General features: G+C 45.9%; 1 protein-coding gene and 1 long non-coding RNA gene across 3 annotated transcripts in view; one reads left to right on the forward strand and one right to left on the reverse strand.

The window, feature by feature from the left end:
• The window catches only part of LOC139240430 (uncharacterized), a 25470-nt gene extending 19094 nt beyond the window's left edge, over nt 1-6376 (reverse strand). For both annotated transcript variants that reach the window (XM_070868949.1, XM_070868948.1), the window contains exons 1-4: nt 5774-6376; nt 4323-4439; nt 3809-3946; nt 2839-2982 (exon numbers count right to left, since the gene is read on the reverse strand). In XM_070868949.1, coding sequence (XP_070725050.1) covers nt 2839-2982; nt 3809-3946; nt 4323-4439; nt 5774-5822 — 448 coding nt within the window. In that variant the 5' untranslated portion in view covers nt 5823-6376. The remainder of the gene's footprint in view (nt 1-2838; nt 2983-3808; nt 3947-4322; nt 4440-5773) is intronic.
• The window catches only part of LOC139240378 (uncharacterized), a 64548-nt gene that overhangs the window by 38008 nt on the left and 12086 nt on the right, over nt 1-14454 (forward strand). The window lies entirely within an intron of this gene.

Consider the following 14454-nt stretch of genomic DNA (forward strand, 5'->3'; position numbering starts at 1 on the left):
TCCCTTTCTCCCTCCCCTCTCTCCCTCCCCACCTCCCTCTCTCCCTACCTCCCCCTCTCCCTTCCTCTCCCCTTGCCACTCCCCCTACCCTCCCCCCTCCCCCTCCCTCTCCCTCCCCCCCTCCCCCTGCCCCTGCCCCTCCCTCTCTCCACCCCACTCCTCCCCCTCCTCTCGCTGTCAGAAACACAGACACTGACAGATAGTGAGAGAGACACACACAGGCAGACAGAGAGATAGAGACATTGACAGAGACACACTGGGGGGGCCGTCCCAGCACTCTGTTGGAGGCCCTTGCTGCAGTCGGTAAGTAGAAAATGTTTTATTTATTGATTTTTTTTATTTTTGTTATTTTTTAGTAATTATTTTTGATTGATTTATTGGTTGATTTATTGATGTATTATCATTTATTATTGATGATTGCTCTTTATTTGTAAAACTGAAGTGTTTACTGTTTGTAAACTTCCCTTTAAACCCCTCACTCCCCCCACCCCCGGCACTTTCCCTACGCCTGATTTTCTCAGTGTCGGCAAGGTTTTTCTGAGTGTACAAAAATCTACACTTACTCCATTCTAAGTTGGTTTGGAGTAAGTTTTCGCTGCCTAAACATTCAAAACGGGCGTAAGTGGCCGAACACGCCCACTTTTGAAAAAAAAATCTGTTCCAAACTGAAACTGTTCTAACTGACTAGAAGTGGAGCAAACCAAATGCCGAGAATTGCAATTTCTAAGACACTCCATTCTAAACCAGTTGCTCCAAAAAAACAGGGGCAACTCAGGCCGAAACTTGGCCCCAAAATCTTACTGAGTACCACCTCCTTACTGATTGTTATTGTGTTAAGTTCCTCACCCCTTATAGCCTCTAGACTATCCACTGTCAGAATACCATAAAGACTGATAGAAAATATTTGTTCAGAGTTTCTGCCATCTCCATGTTCCCCATTACTAATTCCCTGGTCTTGTCCTCTAAGGAACCAACATTTACTTTAGCCACCCTTTAACTTTTTATATACCTATAGACACTCTTGCTATCTGTTTTTATATTTTGCGCTAGTTTACTTTCATAGTCCATCTTCCCCTTCTTAATCATTTTTTTAGTCATTCTTTGCTGGCTTTTAAAAGCTTCCCAGTTTTCTGTCCTCCCACTAGTTTTGGCTACTTTGTATGCCCTTATTTTTAATTGGATACCGTCCTTTATTTCTTTAGTTAGCCACGAATGGCTATCTTTTCTCTTGGCCTTTATTGCAAAGGGGCTGGAGTGTAAAAGCAGGGAAGTCTTGCTACAGCTAGATAAGGTATTGGTGAGGCCACACCCGGAATACTGCATGCAGTTTTGGTTTCCATTTTTACGAAAGGATATACTTGCTTTGGAGACAGTTCAGAGAAGGTTCACTCGGTTGATTCCAGGGATGAGGGGGTTGATGTATGAGGAAAGGTTGAGTAGGTTGGGCCTCTACTCATGGGCATTCAGAAGAATGAGAGGTGATCTTATCGAAACGTATAAGATTATGAGGGGGCTTGACAAGGTGGATGCAGAGAGGATGTTTCCACTGATGGGGGAGACTAGAACTGGAGGGCATGATATTTCGAATAAGGGGCCGCCCATTTAAAACAGAGATGAGGAGAAATTTCTTCCCTCAGAGGGTTGTAAATCTGTGGAATTCGCTGCCTCAGAGAGCTGTGAAAGCTGGGACATTGAATACATTTTAGACAGTTTCTTAAATTTAAGTTTCTGAAACGATAAGGGGTTATGGGGAGCGGGAGGGAAAGTGGAGCTGAGTCCATGATCAGATCAGCCATGATATTGAATGGCGGAGCAGGCTCGAGGGGCCGTATTGCCTACTCCGGTTCCTATTTCTTATGTTCTTATGAGTCATGAATGTAAAAGCCCATGGGATCCAAGGCAAAACGGCAAGATGGATCCAAAATTGGCAGGAAGCAAAGGGTAATGGCCGACGGATGTTTTTGTGACTGGAAGGCTGTTTCCAGTGGAGTTCCGCAAAGCTGAGTACTACGTCTGTTGCTTTTTGTGCTATATATCAATGATTTAGACTTCAATATAGAGGGCATGATTAAGTAGTTTGCAGACAAGACAAAAATTGGCTGTGTGGTTGACAATGAGGAAGATAGCGATAGACTGCAGAAAGATATCGATCGACTGGTCAGGTGGGCAGAAAAGTTCCAAATGGAATTCAGTCCGGAGAAGTGTGAGGTAATGCGTTTGGGGATGGCTAACAACGCAAGGGAATACACAATAAGTGGTAGGACACTGTACTGCGTACAGGTCTGGTCACCACATTACAGGAAAGATGTGATTGCACTGGAGAGGGTACAGAGGAGATTTACAAGGATGTTGCCAGGACTGGATCATTTTAACTATGAGGAAAGATTGGATAGGCTGGGGTTGTTTTTTTTTGGAACAGAGGAGGCTGAGGGAAGACTAAATTGAGGTGTATAACATTATGAGGGGCCTAGATAGAGAGGATAGGAAGGACGTATTTACCTTAGCAGAGGGGTCAATAACCAGGGGGAAAAGATTTAAAGTAATTGGTAGAAGGATTAGAGGGGAGTTAAGGAGAATCTTTTTCACCCAGAGGGTGGTGGGGGTCTGGAACTCACTGCCTCATCGCAATTAAAAAGTACTTGGATATGCACTTGATGTGCCGTGACCTGCAGAGCTACGGATCAAGAGCTGAAATGTGGGATTAGGCTGGATAGCTCTTTGTCGGCCGGTGCGGACACGATGAACCTAATGGCCTCCTTCTGTGCCATAAATTTCTATGAATCTATGATTCTTATTTAATCTAAACTCAGAGGGTGACACATTATTGTTTGGACTTACCTCTGCCTTGTGTGGATGAATCGTGGTAGCAGCGATTCTGATTCCCGACACATTTCAGAATGCTCATACTGCTCGCACAGGCTTCAGTAGAATTGTTAAAGCACCCAAAGCACTCGCGAGCATTCAACGTGGTGTTCTCTTTCACTGAAATATGAACACAAAATATTAAAGATAAAATCATAAAATGGTTACAGTACAGAAGGAGGCCATTCAGCCCGTCGAGCCCATGCCGGCTCTCTGCAAGAGCACTTCAGCTGGTCCCACTCCCCCGCCTTTTCCCCGTAGCCCTGCAATTTTTTTCCCTTCAGGTACTTATCCAACTCCATTTGGAAAGTCCCAATTGAGTCTACCTCCACCGCCCTTTCAGGAAGTGCATTCCAGATCGTTGTCACTCGCTGCGTAAACAAGTTTTTCCTCATGTTACCTTTGGTTCTTCTGTCAATCACCTTAAAGCTGTGTCCTCTGGTTCTCGACCCTTCCGCCAATGGGAACAGTTTCTCTCTATCTACTCTGTCCAGACCCCTCATAATTTTGAACAACTCTATCAAATCTCCTTTCAACCTTCTCTGCTCTAAGGAGAACAACCCCAGCTTCTCCAGTCTCTCCACGTAACCGAAGTCTCTCATGCCTGGGACTATTCTCGTCAATCTTTTCTGCACCCTCTCTAAAGTCTTGACATCCTTCCTGAAGTGTAGAGCCCAGAATTGGACACAATGCTCCAGTTGTGGCTAACCAGTGTTTTATAAAGGTTCATCACTTTCTTAAGATCCCACAAGCATTGACTTGCAGATGAAGAATCCCCAGTTTAAAAGTGTAATTAATGTAATCAATTAACCTTACAGCCCAGGAGGAGGCTATTCGGCCTGTCATGACCATGCCAGCTCTTTCCTCATCACCCTGCAGTTTGTTCCTTTTCAAGTCTATGATGTGCCTGAGAGTGCGAATCGGTTTACCATGTTTATCACCTTACCTTCATGATGCTGATCATTGCACAAATCAGAACTGCAGCAACTGAATTCCAAGGACCTCATCAGATAACCATTGTTGAAGGAACTGGGTTCAGTGCAAGTTCCACAGCGTTTGACAAACAGGCTGCTATTTGTTGTCCCTGAAAGCAGACAGAATTTGGTCAGTTTCACCTCGGTATCCGAAACACTTTATCTATCGTCTGTCCATCCATCTATCTGTTTATCCACCTGTCTGTCTAGCTCTCTATCCATCTATATATCTATCCATCCATCTGTCTGTCTGTCTGTCTATCTACCTGTCCGCCCGCGCGCCCGTCTGCCTGCCTGTCTGTCTGTCTATTTATCTATCTATCTATCGATATTTATCTATCTGTCTGATTATCTATCTATCCGTCTATCTGTCTGATTATCTATCTATCCGCCTATCTGTCTGTCTGATTATCTATCTGTGTGTATTTACGCTGTCATACATTTGCAATCCCTGAATAAATGAATCTTATTTGGAGGAAGTCTCACCGACTGTCTGTGTGATTAAGATCGTTGAGCATGTGTGGTTCAGAGTCGGGCTGCAGATTTCCTTCTGTGTACAGTTTCCTGTTGGATCCACACATCTGAAACATTCCAGAGCCGAGGCTGCAGCAAAAGGAACAAGGAAATAATAATCAGTCGTTGTTGCAGAAAGTACCTAATGCAACATCTTGGAAACGGGCGCTTTGCCATTCCCCAGGCTGTCCCAAGGTGTTTCACAGACAATGAAGTCGAGTAAAAATGCTGTATTGTCAGAAATACGGCAGCCAATTTACGCACAGCGAGATCCCTCAAACAGCAATGAAATAAATGACCGAATAAGGGATATTGGTTCAGGGATAAATATTGGCCAGGATACTGGGGAGGACACCACTGCTCTTCTTCAAATACTGGCTATGGGATCTTTTATGACAACCTGAGCGGACAGACGGGGCCTCAGTTTAACGTCTGATTCAAAAGTTAGCACCTCAGACAGTACAGCGCTCCATCCGTACTGCACTGGAAGTAACAGCATGTTTTATGTGCTCAAATCCCTGGAGTAGGAGTTTGAACCCACAACCTTCATGCTCAGAATCATGAGAACTACCCACTGAGCCATAGCTGACACCTAGCACACCATCAACATCCTGGGGGTCACCATTGACTACAAAGGTAACTGGTCCAGCCACGTAAATGCTGTGGCTGCAAGAGTGGGTCAGGGGCTGGGTATTCTGCAGCGAGTGACTCACCTCCTGACTCCCCAAAGCTCCCGCACCACCTACAAAGCACAAGTCAGGAGAGTGAGAGAATACTCTCCACTTGCATCTCCAACAACACTCAAGAAGCTCGGCACTATCAAAGATAAAGCACTCTGCTTCATTGGCACCCCATCCACCACCTTAAACTCTCTCCACCATCGGCGTACTGTGATTGCCGTGTGTACCATCTACAAGATGCACTGCAGCAACTCGCCAAGACTTCTTTAACCCTAACATCCCAAACCCACGACCTCCACCACCTAGAAGAACAAGGAAAACAGTACATGGGAACACCATCACCTCCAAGTTCCCCTCAAAGTAACACAACATCCTCACTTGGAAATATATCGCTGTTCCTTCACCGTCGCTGGGTCAAAAGCCTGGAACTTCCTAACAGCACTGTGGGAGCACCTTCACCACACGGACTGCAGCGGTTCAAGAAGAAGGTGTCCCACCACCACCTTCTCAAAGGGCAATTAGGGATGGGCAATAAATGCCAGCCTTGCCAGCGACGCCCACATCCCAAGAAATAATTTTTTAAAATGAGCCATATTTCATGTGATACAATGATTGTTGCGTTAACACATATGAGAATAGAATACTATTTGTATATATATATATATATACATGGTACCTCTAGTTCTATTGAAATAATCAGTCTGAAAGAGATTAACAAGTGACCTATCCAATAAAAAGTCTCACCTTCAGTAACTAGAGCACAGATGATGAAAATGCCAGAGAAGAACTTCATCTTTGCGTTGAACTTTGGGCTTCTCCCACAGATCAGTGACACAAACCTCTTCTCCTCACTGCTGTGATGTCAGTGTCTATCAGTCACCCAGTATATATACAAGATGCTGCACCAAAATCCAGAGTCTCCTATTTCCTCGTGTCCTTGCCAAGTTGGGCTAGGCCAATTGCCATTACTCCTCATTCCATTCCGATGACAGTTAATCAGTACTGAACTGGAACTTCCCCCAGGAGATCTCAGAGATGCAGTGATCGTGACTATCTTTAATAAAGGGGACAAGTCCGACTGCGGCAACGACAGAGGAATCTCGCTGCTATCAACCACTGGGAAAGTTGTCGCTAGAGTCCACCTTAACCGTATTCTCCCTGTGTCCGAGGAGCTCCTTCCGGAGTCACATTGAGGATTTCGTCCCCTACGGGGCACAACGGACATGATCTTTGCAGCGCGACAGCTGCAGGAAAAATGCAGGGTGCATTGCCAGCCCTTGTACATGACCTTCTTCAACCTTACAAAGGCCTTTGACACTGTCAACCGCGAGGGCATATGGAGCGTCCTCCTCCGTTTCGGATGCCCCTCAAAAGTTCGTCAACATCTTCCGTCTGCTCCATGACGACATGCAGGCTGTGATCCTTACCAACGGATCCATTACAGACCCAATCCACGTCTGGACCAGGGTCAAATAGGGATGAGTCATCGTCCCAACCCTCTTCTCAATGTTCCTCGCTGTCATGCTCCACCTCACAGTCAACAAGCTCCCCGCTGGAGTGAAACTAAACGACTGAACCAGTGGGAAGCTGTTCAACTTGCGCCGTCTCCAGGCCAGGTCCAAGACCACCCCAGCCTCTGTCGTCGAGCTACAGTACGCAGACAACGCCTGAGTCTGCGCACAATTAGAGGCTGAACTGCAGGACATAGCCAATGTATTTACTGAGGCGTACAAAAGCATGGGCCTTACGCTGAACATCCGTAAGACAAAGGTCCTTCACCAGCCTGTCCTCGCCCCCGAGTCATCAAGATCCACGGCACGGCCCTGGACAACGTGGACCATTTCCCATACCTCGGGAGCCACTTATCAATAAAAGCAGAATTTGATGAGGAGATTTAACACCGCCTCCAGTGCGCCAGCGCAGCCTCCGGCCGCCCGAGGAAAAGAGTGTTCGAAGACCAGGCCCTCAAATCTATCACCAAGCTCATGGTCTACAGGGCTGTAGTAATACCCGCCCTCCTGTATGGCTCAGAGACATGGACCATGTGCAGTAGACACATCAAGTCGCTGGAGAAATATCACCAACGATGTCTCCGCAAGATCCTACAAAATCCCCTGTGGCAGGGACTGTGGTTCTTGTATTGGACTGTTCAGCCACCTAAGGACTCATTCTAAGAGTGGAAGCAAGTCTTCCTCGATTCCGAGGGACTGCCTATAATGATGACGATGGAAAATAAACATTCTACTCGGAACTCCTACACGGCAAACGAGCCCCAGGTGGGCAGAGGAAACATTTCAAGGACACCCGCAAAGCCTCCTTGATAAAGTACAACATCCCCACTGACACCTGGGAGTCCCTGGCCAAAGACTGCCCTAAGTGGAGGAAGTGCATCCGGGAGGGCGCTGAGCACCTCGAGTCTCATCGCCGAGAGCATGTGGAAACCAAGCGCAGGCAGCGGAAGGAGCGTGCAGCAAACCAGGCTCCCCACCCACCAACCACTGTCTGTCCCACCTGTGACAAAGACTGTAATTCCCGTATTAGACTGTTCAGTCACCTGAGAACTCACGTTTAGAGTGGAAGCAAGTCTTCCTTGATTCCGAGGGACTGCCTATGATGATGATTAATAACCAAGTGAAAAAGCACCCTGGGGCTACTGCATTTATTCTGTTTGCGAGTTGTGGTCCAACCTGTTTCGAGATAAACAGGAAGGTTGTTGGCTCTCACATTCCTCATCAAGTGTTGTGAAGAATGACTTCACCTTTCTTTCCAGCCGCTTTGCCAATAAGTTGTTCACTTTAAATCTCGTTTTGGATTTTGGAATTGTTTAGGAAACACACACGGTTTCAAAAGGTGAAGTGAAAATAAACGTGGAGCCACCTGCTTATAAGAACACCAATATTTCTGCTCAGGCTTCACCGAATCAGAAAATGGTACAGCACAGGAGGCCGTTCGGCCCATCGGTCGCATGCTGGCTCGTGGAAGGAATGATCCAATTAGTCCCACTCCCTGCCTGCTCTTTTACCCATCGCCCTGCAAATTTATCCCCCTCAAGCATTAATCCAATTCCCTTCTAATAGTTACTGCAAAGGGATATCGACAGACTAAGTGAATGGACAAAGCTGTGGCAATGGATTTCAACGTAAGCAAATGTGAGATTACATAGAAACATAGAAAATAGGTGCAGGAGCAGGCCATTCAGCTCTTCTAGCCTGCACCGCCATTTAATGAGTTCATGGCTGAACATGAAACTTCAGTACCCCCTTCCTGCTTTCACGCCATATCCCTTGATCCCCCTAGTAGTAAGGACTACATCTAACTCCCTTTTGAATATATTTAGTGAATTGGCCTCAACTACTTTCTGTGGTAGAGAATTCCACAGGTTCACCACTCTCTGGGTGAAGAAGTTTCTCCTCATCTCGGTCCTAAATGGCTTACCCCTTATCCTTAGACTGTGACCCCTGGACTTCCCCAACATTGGGAACATTCTTCCTGCATCCAACCTGTCCAAACCCGTCAGAATTTTAAACGTTTCTATGAGGTCCCCTCTCACTCTTCTGAACTCCAGTGAATACAAGCCCAGTTGATCCAGTCTCTCTTGATAGGTCAGTCCCATCATCCCGGGAATCAGTCTGGTGAATCTTCGCTGCACTCCCTCAATAGCAAGAATGTCCTTCCTCAAGTTAGGAGACCAAAACTGTACACAATACTCCAGGTGTGGTCTCACCAAGGCCCTGTACAACTGTAGCAACACCTCCCTGCCCCTGTACTCAAATCCCCTCGCTATGAAGGCCAACATGCCATTTGCTTTCTTAACCGCCTGCTGTACCTGCATGCCAACCTTCAATGACTGATGTACCATGACACCCAGGTCTCGTTGCACCTTCCCTTTTCCTAATCTGTCACCATTCAGATAATAGTCTGTCTCTCTGTTTTTACCACCAAAGTGGATAACCTCACATTTATCCACATTATACTTCATCTGCCACGCATTTGCCCACTCACCTAACCTATCCAAGTCACTCTGCAGCCTCATAGCATCCTCCTCGCAGCTCACACTGCCACCCAACTTAGTGTCATCTGCAAATTTGGAGATACTACATTTAATCCCCTCGTCTAAATCATTAATGTACAATGTAAACAGCTGGGGCCCCAGCACAGAACCTTGCGGTACCCCACTAGTCACTGCCTGCCATTCTGAAAAGTACCCATTTACCCCTTTGCTTCCTGACTGACAACCAGTTCTCAATCCACGTCAGCACACTACCCCCAATCCCATGTGCTTTAACTTTGCACATTAATCTCTTGTGTGGGACCTTGTTGAAAGCCTTCTGAAAGTCCAAATATACCACATCAACTGGTTCTCCTTTGTCCACTTTACTGGAAACATTCTCAAAAAATTCCAGATTTGTCAAGCATGATCTCCCTTTCACAAATCCATGCTGACTTGGACCTATCATGTCACTATTTTCCAAATGCGCTGCTATGACATCCTTAATAATTGATTCCATCATTTTACCCACTACTGAGGTCAGGCTGACCGGTCTATAATTCCCTGCTTTCTCTCTCCCTCCTTTTTTAAAAAGTGGGGTTACATTGGCTACCCTCCACTCGATAGGAACTGATCCAGAGTCAATGGAATGTTGGAAAATGACTGTCACTGCATCCGCTATTTCCAAGGCCACCTCCTTAAGTACTCTGGGATGCAGTCCATCAGGCCCTGGGGATTTATCGGCCTTCAATCCCATCAATTTCCCCAACACAATTTCCCGACTAATAAAGATTTCCCTCAGTTCCTCCTCATTACTAGACCCTCTGACCCCTTTTATATCCGGAAGGTTGTTTGTGTCTTCCTTAGTGAATACTGAACCAAAGTACTTGTTCAATTGGTCTGCCATTTCTTTGTTCCCCGTTATGACTTCCCCTGATTCTGACTGCAGGGGACCTACGTTTGTCTTTACTAACCTTTTTCTCTTTACATACCTATAGAAACTTTTGCAATCCACCTTAATGTTCCCTGCAAGCTTCTTCTCGTACTCCATTTTCCCTGCCCTAATCAAACCCTTTGTCCTCCTCTGCTGAGTTCTAAATTTCTCCCAGTCCCCAGGTTCGCTGCTATTTCTGGCCAATTTGTATGCCACTTCCTTGGCTTTAATACTATCCCTGATTTCCCTTGATAGCCACGGTTGAGCCACCTTCCCTTTATTATTTTTACGCCAGACAGGAAAGTACAATTGTTGTAATTCATCCATGCGGTCTCTAAACGTCTGCCATTGCCCATCCACAGTCAACCCCTTAAGTATCATTCGCCAATCTATCTTAGCCAATTCACGCCTCATACCTTCAAAGTTAGCCTTCTTTAAGTTCTGGACCATGGTCTCTGAATGAACTGTTTCATTCTCCATCCTAATGTAGAATTCCACCATATTATGGTCACTCTTCCCCAAGGGGCCTCGCACAATGAGATTGTTAATTAATCCTCTCTCATTACACAACACCCAGTCTAAGATGGCCTCCCCCCTAGTTGGTTCCTCGACATATTGGTCTAGAAAACCATCCCTTATGCACTCCAGGAAATCCTCCTCCACCGTATTGCTTCCAGTTTGGCTAGCCCAATCTATGTGCATATTCAAGTCACCCATTATAACTGCTGCACCTTTATTGCATGCACTCCTAATTTCCTGTTTGATGCCCTCCCCAACATCACTACTTCTGTTTGGAGGTCTGTACACAACTCCCACTAACGTTTTTTGCCCTTTAGTGTTCTGCAGCTCTAACCATATAGATTCCATATCATCCAAGCTAATGTCTTTCCTAACTATTGCATTAATCTCCTCTTTCACCAGCAATGCTACCCCACCTCCTTTTCCTTTTATTCTATCCTTCCTTTGTCCACTTTGGACCTAAAAAGGATAGAACAGGGTCCTTTCTAAATGGTGAAAAGGTAAAACCAGTGGAGGTTGAAAAAGATTTGGGGGTCCAGGTACATCGATCATTAAAATGTTCTGAACAGCTATAGAAAATAATCAAAAAGGCTAATGGGATGCTGGCCTTTATATCTAGACAACTAGAGTACAAGGGGTTAGAGGTTATCCTGCATCTATCATCATCTATCATAGGCAGTCCCTTGAAATCAAGGAAGACTTACTGACACTCGTAAAATGAGTTCTTAGGTGGCTGAACAGTCCAATGTGAGAACCACAGTCTCTGTCACAGGTGGGACAGATAGTCGTTGAGGGAAGGGGTGGGTGGGGCTGGTTTGCCGCACGCTCCTTCCGCTGCCTGCGCTTGATTTCTGCATGCTCTCGGCGATGAGACGCGAGGTGCTCAGCGCCCTCCCGGATGCACTTCCTCCACTTAGGATGGTCTTTGGCCAGGGACTCCCAGGTGTCAGTGGGGATATTTCACTTTGAGGGAGGCTTTGAGGGTGTCCTTGTAACCTAGTGAGAAAGAGGAACTGAAGGATATCCTTATTAGGCGGGAAATTGTGTTGGGGAAATTGATGGGATTGTAGGCCGATAAATCCCCGGGGCCTGATTGTCTGCATCCCAGAGTACTTAAGGAGCTGGCCCTAGAAATAGTGGATGCATTGGTGATCATTTTCCAACAGTCTATCGACTCTGGATCAGTTCCTATGGACTGGAGGGTAGCTAATGTAACACCACTTTTTAAAAAAGGAGGGAGAGAGAAAACAGGTAATTATAGACTGGTTAGCCTGACATCAGTAGTGGGGAAAATGTTGGAATCTATTATTAAGGATGAAATAGCAGAGCATTTGGAAAGCAGTGACAGGATCGGTCCAAGTCAGCATGGATTTATGAAGGGGAAATCGTACTTGACAAATCTTCTGGAATTTTTTGAGGATGAAACTCGTAGAATGGACAAAGGAGAACCAGTGGATGTGGTGTATTTGGACTTTCAAAAGGCCTTTGACAAGGTCCCACGTAAGAGATTGGTGTACAAGATCAAGGCACATGGTATTGGGGGTTATGTATTGGCATGGATAGAGAATTGGTTGGCAGGCAGGAAGCAGAGAGTCGGGATAAACGGGTCATTTTTGGAATTGGAGGCAGTGACTTGTGGAGTACCACAGGGCTCAGTGCTGGGACCCTAGCTCTTCACAATATACATGAATGATTTGGATGAAGGAATTGAGTGTAATATCTCCAAGTTTGCACATGACACTAAACTGGGTGGCGGTGTGAACTGTGAGGAGGATGCTAAGAGGCTGCAGGGTTATTTGGACAGCTTAGGTGAGTGGGCAAATGCATGGCAGTTGCAGTATAATGTGAATAAATGTGAGGTTATCCACTTTGGTAGCAAAAACACGAAGGCAGAATATTATCTGAATGGCAGCAGATTAGGGAAAGGGGAGGTGCAACGAGACCTGGGTGTCATGGTTCATCAGTCACTGAAAGTTGCCATGCAGGTGCAGCAGGCGGTGAAGAAGGCAAATAGCATGTTGGCCTTCATAGCTAGAGGATTTGAGTATAGGAGCAGGGAGGTCTTACTGCAGTTATACAGGGCCTAGGTGAGGCCTCACCTGGAATATTGTGTTCAGTTTTGGTCTCCTAATCTGAGGAAGGATGTTGTTGCTAGTGAGGGAATGCAGCGAAGGTTCACCAGACTGATTCCAGGAATGGCTGGATGGATCTATGAGGAGAGACTGGATCAACTGGGCCTTTATACACTGGAGTTTAGAAGGATGAGAGGAGATCTCATAGAAACGTATAAGATTCTGACGGGACGGGACAGGTTAGATGCGGGAAGAATGTTCTCGATGTTGGGGAAGTCCAGAACCAGGGGATACAGTCTAAGGATAAGGGGTAGGCCATTTAGGACTGAGATGAGGAGAAACTTCTTCATTCAGAGAATTGTTAACCTGTGGAATTCCCTGCCGCAGAGAGTTGTTGATGCCAGTTCATTGGATATATTCAAGAGGGAGTTAAATGTGGCTCTTATGGCTAAAGGGATGAAGGGGTATGGAGAGAAAGCGGGAAAGGGGTACTGAGGTGAATGATCAGCCATGATCATATTGAATGATGGTGCAGACTCGAAGGGCCGAATGGCCTACTCCTGCACCTATTTTCTATGTTTCCGCTGCCCACCTTTGGCTCGTTTAATGTGAAGGAGTTCCGAGTAGAGTGCTTGCTTTGGGAGCTGCACAAAGCCCTATTTAGACCACACCTGGAGCACTGTGAGCAGTACTGGGCACCACACCTTAGGAAGGATATATTGGCCTTGGAGGAAATGCAACGTAGATTTACCAGAATGATACCCAGAATTCAAGGGTTAAATTACGAGGAGAGATTACACAAATCTGGGTTGTATTCCCTGGAATTTAGAAGGTTAATGGGAGATCTGATTGAAATTTTCAGGATATTAACAGATAGGGTAGATAGCGAGAAACTTTGTCTGCTGGTTGGGGAGTCTAGGACAGGGGGCATAATCTGAAAAGTAGAGCCAGACATTTCAGGAGTGAAGTTAGGAAACACTAATACACACAGGTTGGCAGGAATTTGGAACTCTCATCCGCAAGTGGTAATTGATGCTAAATCAATTCTTAATTTTAAATCTGCAATTGATAACTTTCTGTTAACCAAAGGTATTAAGGGATATGGAGCCAAGATGGGTATATGGAGTTAGCTCGCAGATCAGCCATGATCTCATTGAATGTCGTGGACAGGGTCAAGGGACAGAATGGCCTCCTTTCCTATGTTCTCTGAACCCGGGAGTGTGAGAGCTGTGTATTCTCTGAACTCGGGAGTGTGAGTGCTGTGTGTTCCCTGAACTCGGGAGTGTGAGCGCCGTAGTTTTTTGTCTGCCTCTCTCTCTGTATCTGTGTCTCTCTCTGTAGCTGTCTGTCTCTCTATCTCTCTCTCTCTCTCTCTATCTGTGTGTCTCTCTCTCTCTTTCTGTATCTCTCATTCTGTATCTGTGTGTGTCTCTCTCTGTGTCTCTGTATCTGTGTGTGTCTCTGTCTCTCTCTCTTTATCTGTGTGTCTCTCTCTTTCTGTATCTCTCATTCTGTATCTGTGTGTGTCTCTCTCTGTGTCTCTGTATCTGTGTGTGTCTCTGTCTCTCTCTCTTTATCTGTGTGTCTCTCTTTTTCTGTATCACTCTCTCTGTATCTATGTGTGTCTCTCTTTCTGTATCTGTGTGTCTTTCTGTATCTGTGTGTGTCTCTCTCCGTATCTGTATCTGTGTCCCTTTCTATATCTGTGTCGGTGTCTCTCTCTCTGTATCTGGGTCTCACTCTCTCTCTATCTGTGTCTCTCTCTGTATCTGCCTCTCTCGCTCTCTGTATCTGTGCCTTTCTGTATCTGTCTCTCTCTCTCTGTAACTGTCTCTCTCTATATCGGTGTCTCTCTCTGTATCTGTCTTTCTCTCTCTCACTCTCTGTATTTCTCTCTCTCTCTCTCTCTCTC

This window comes from Pristiophorus japonicus, chromosome 31 (assembly GCF_044704955.1).
Source record: "Pristiophorus japonicus isolate sPriJap1 chromosome 31, sPriJap1.hap1, whole genome shotgun sequence".
In the NCBI taxonomy this organism is placed as follows: domain Eukaryota; kingdom Metazoa; phylum Chordata; class Chondrichthyes; family Pristiophoridae; genus Pristiophorus; species Pristiophorus japonicus.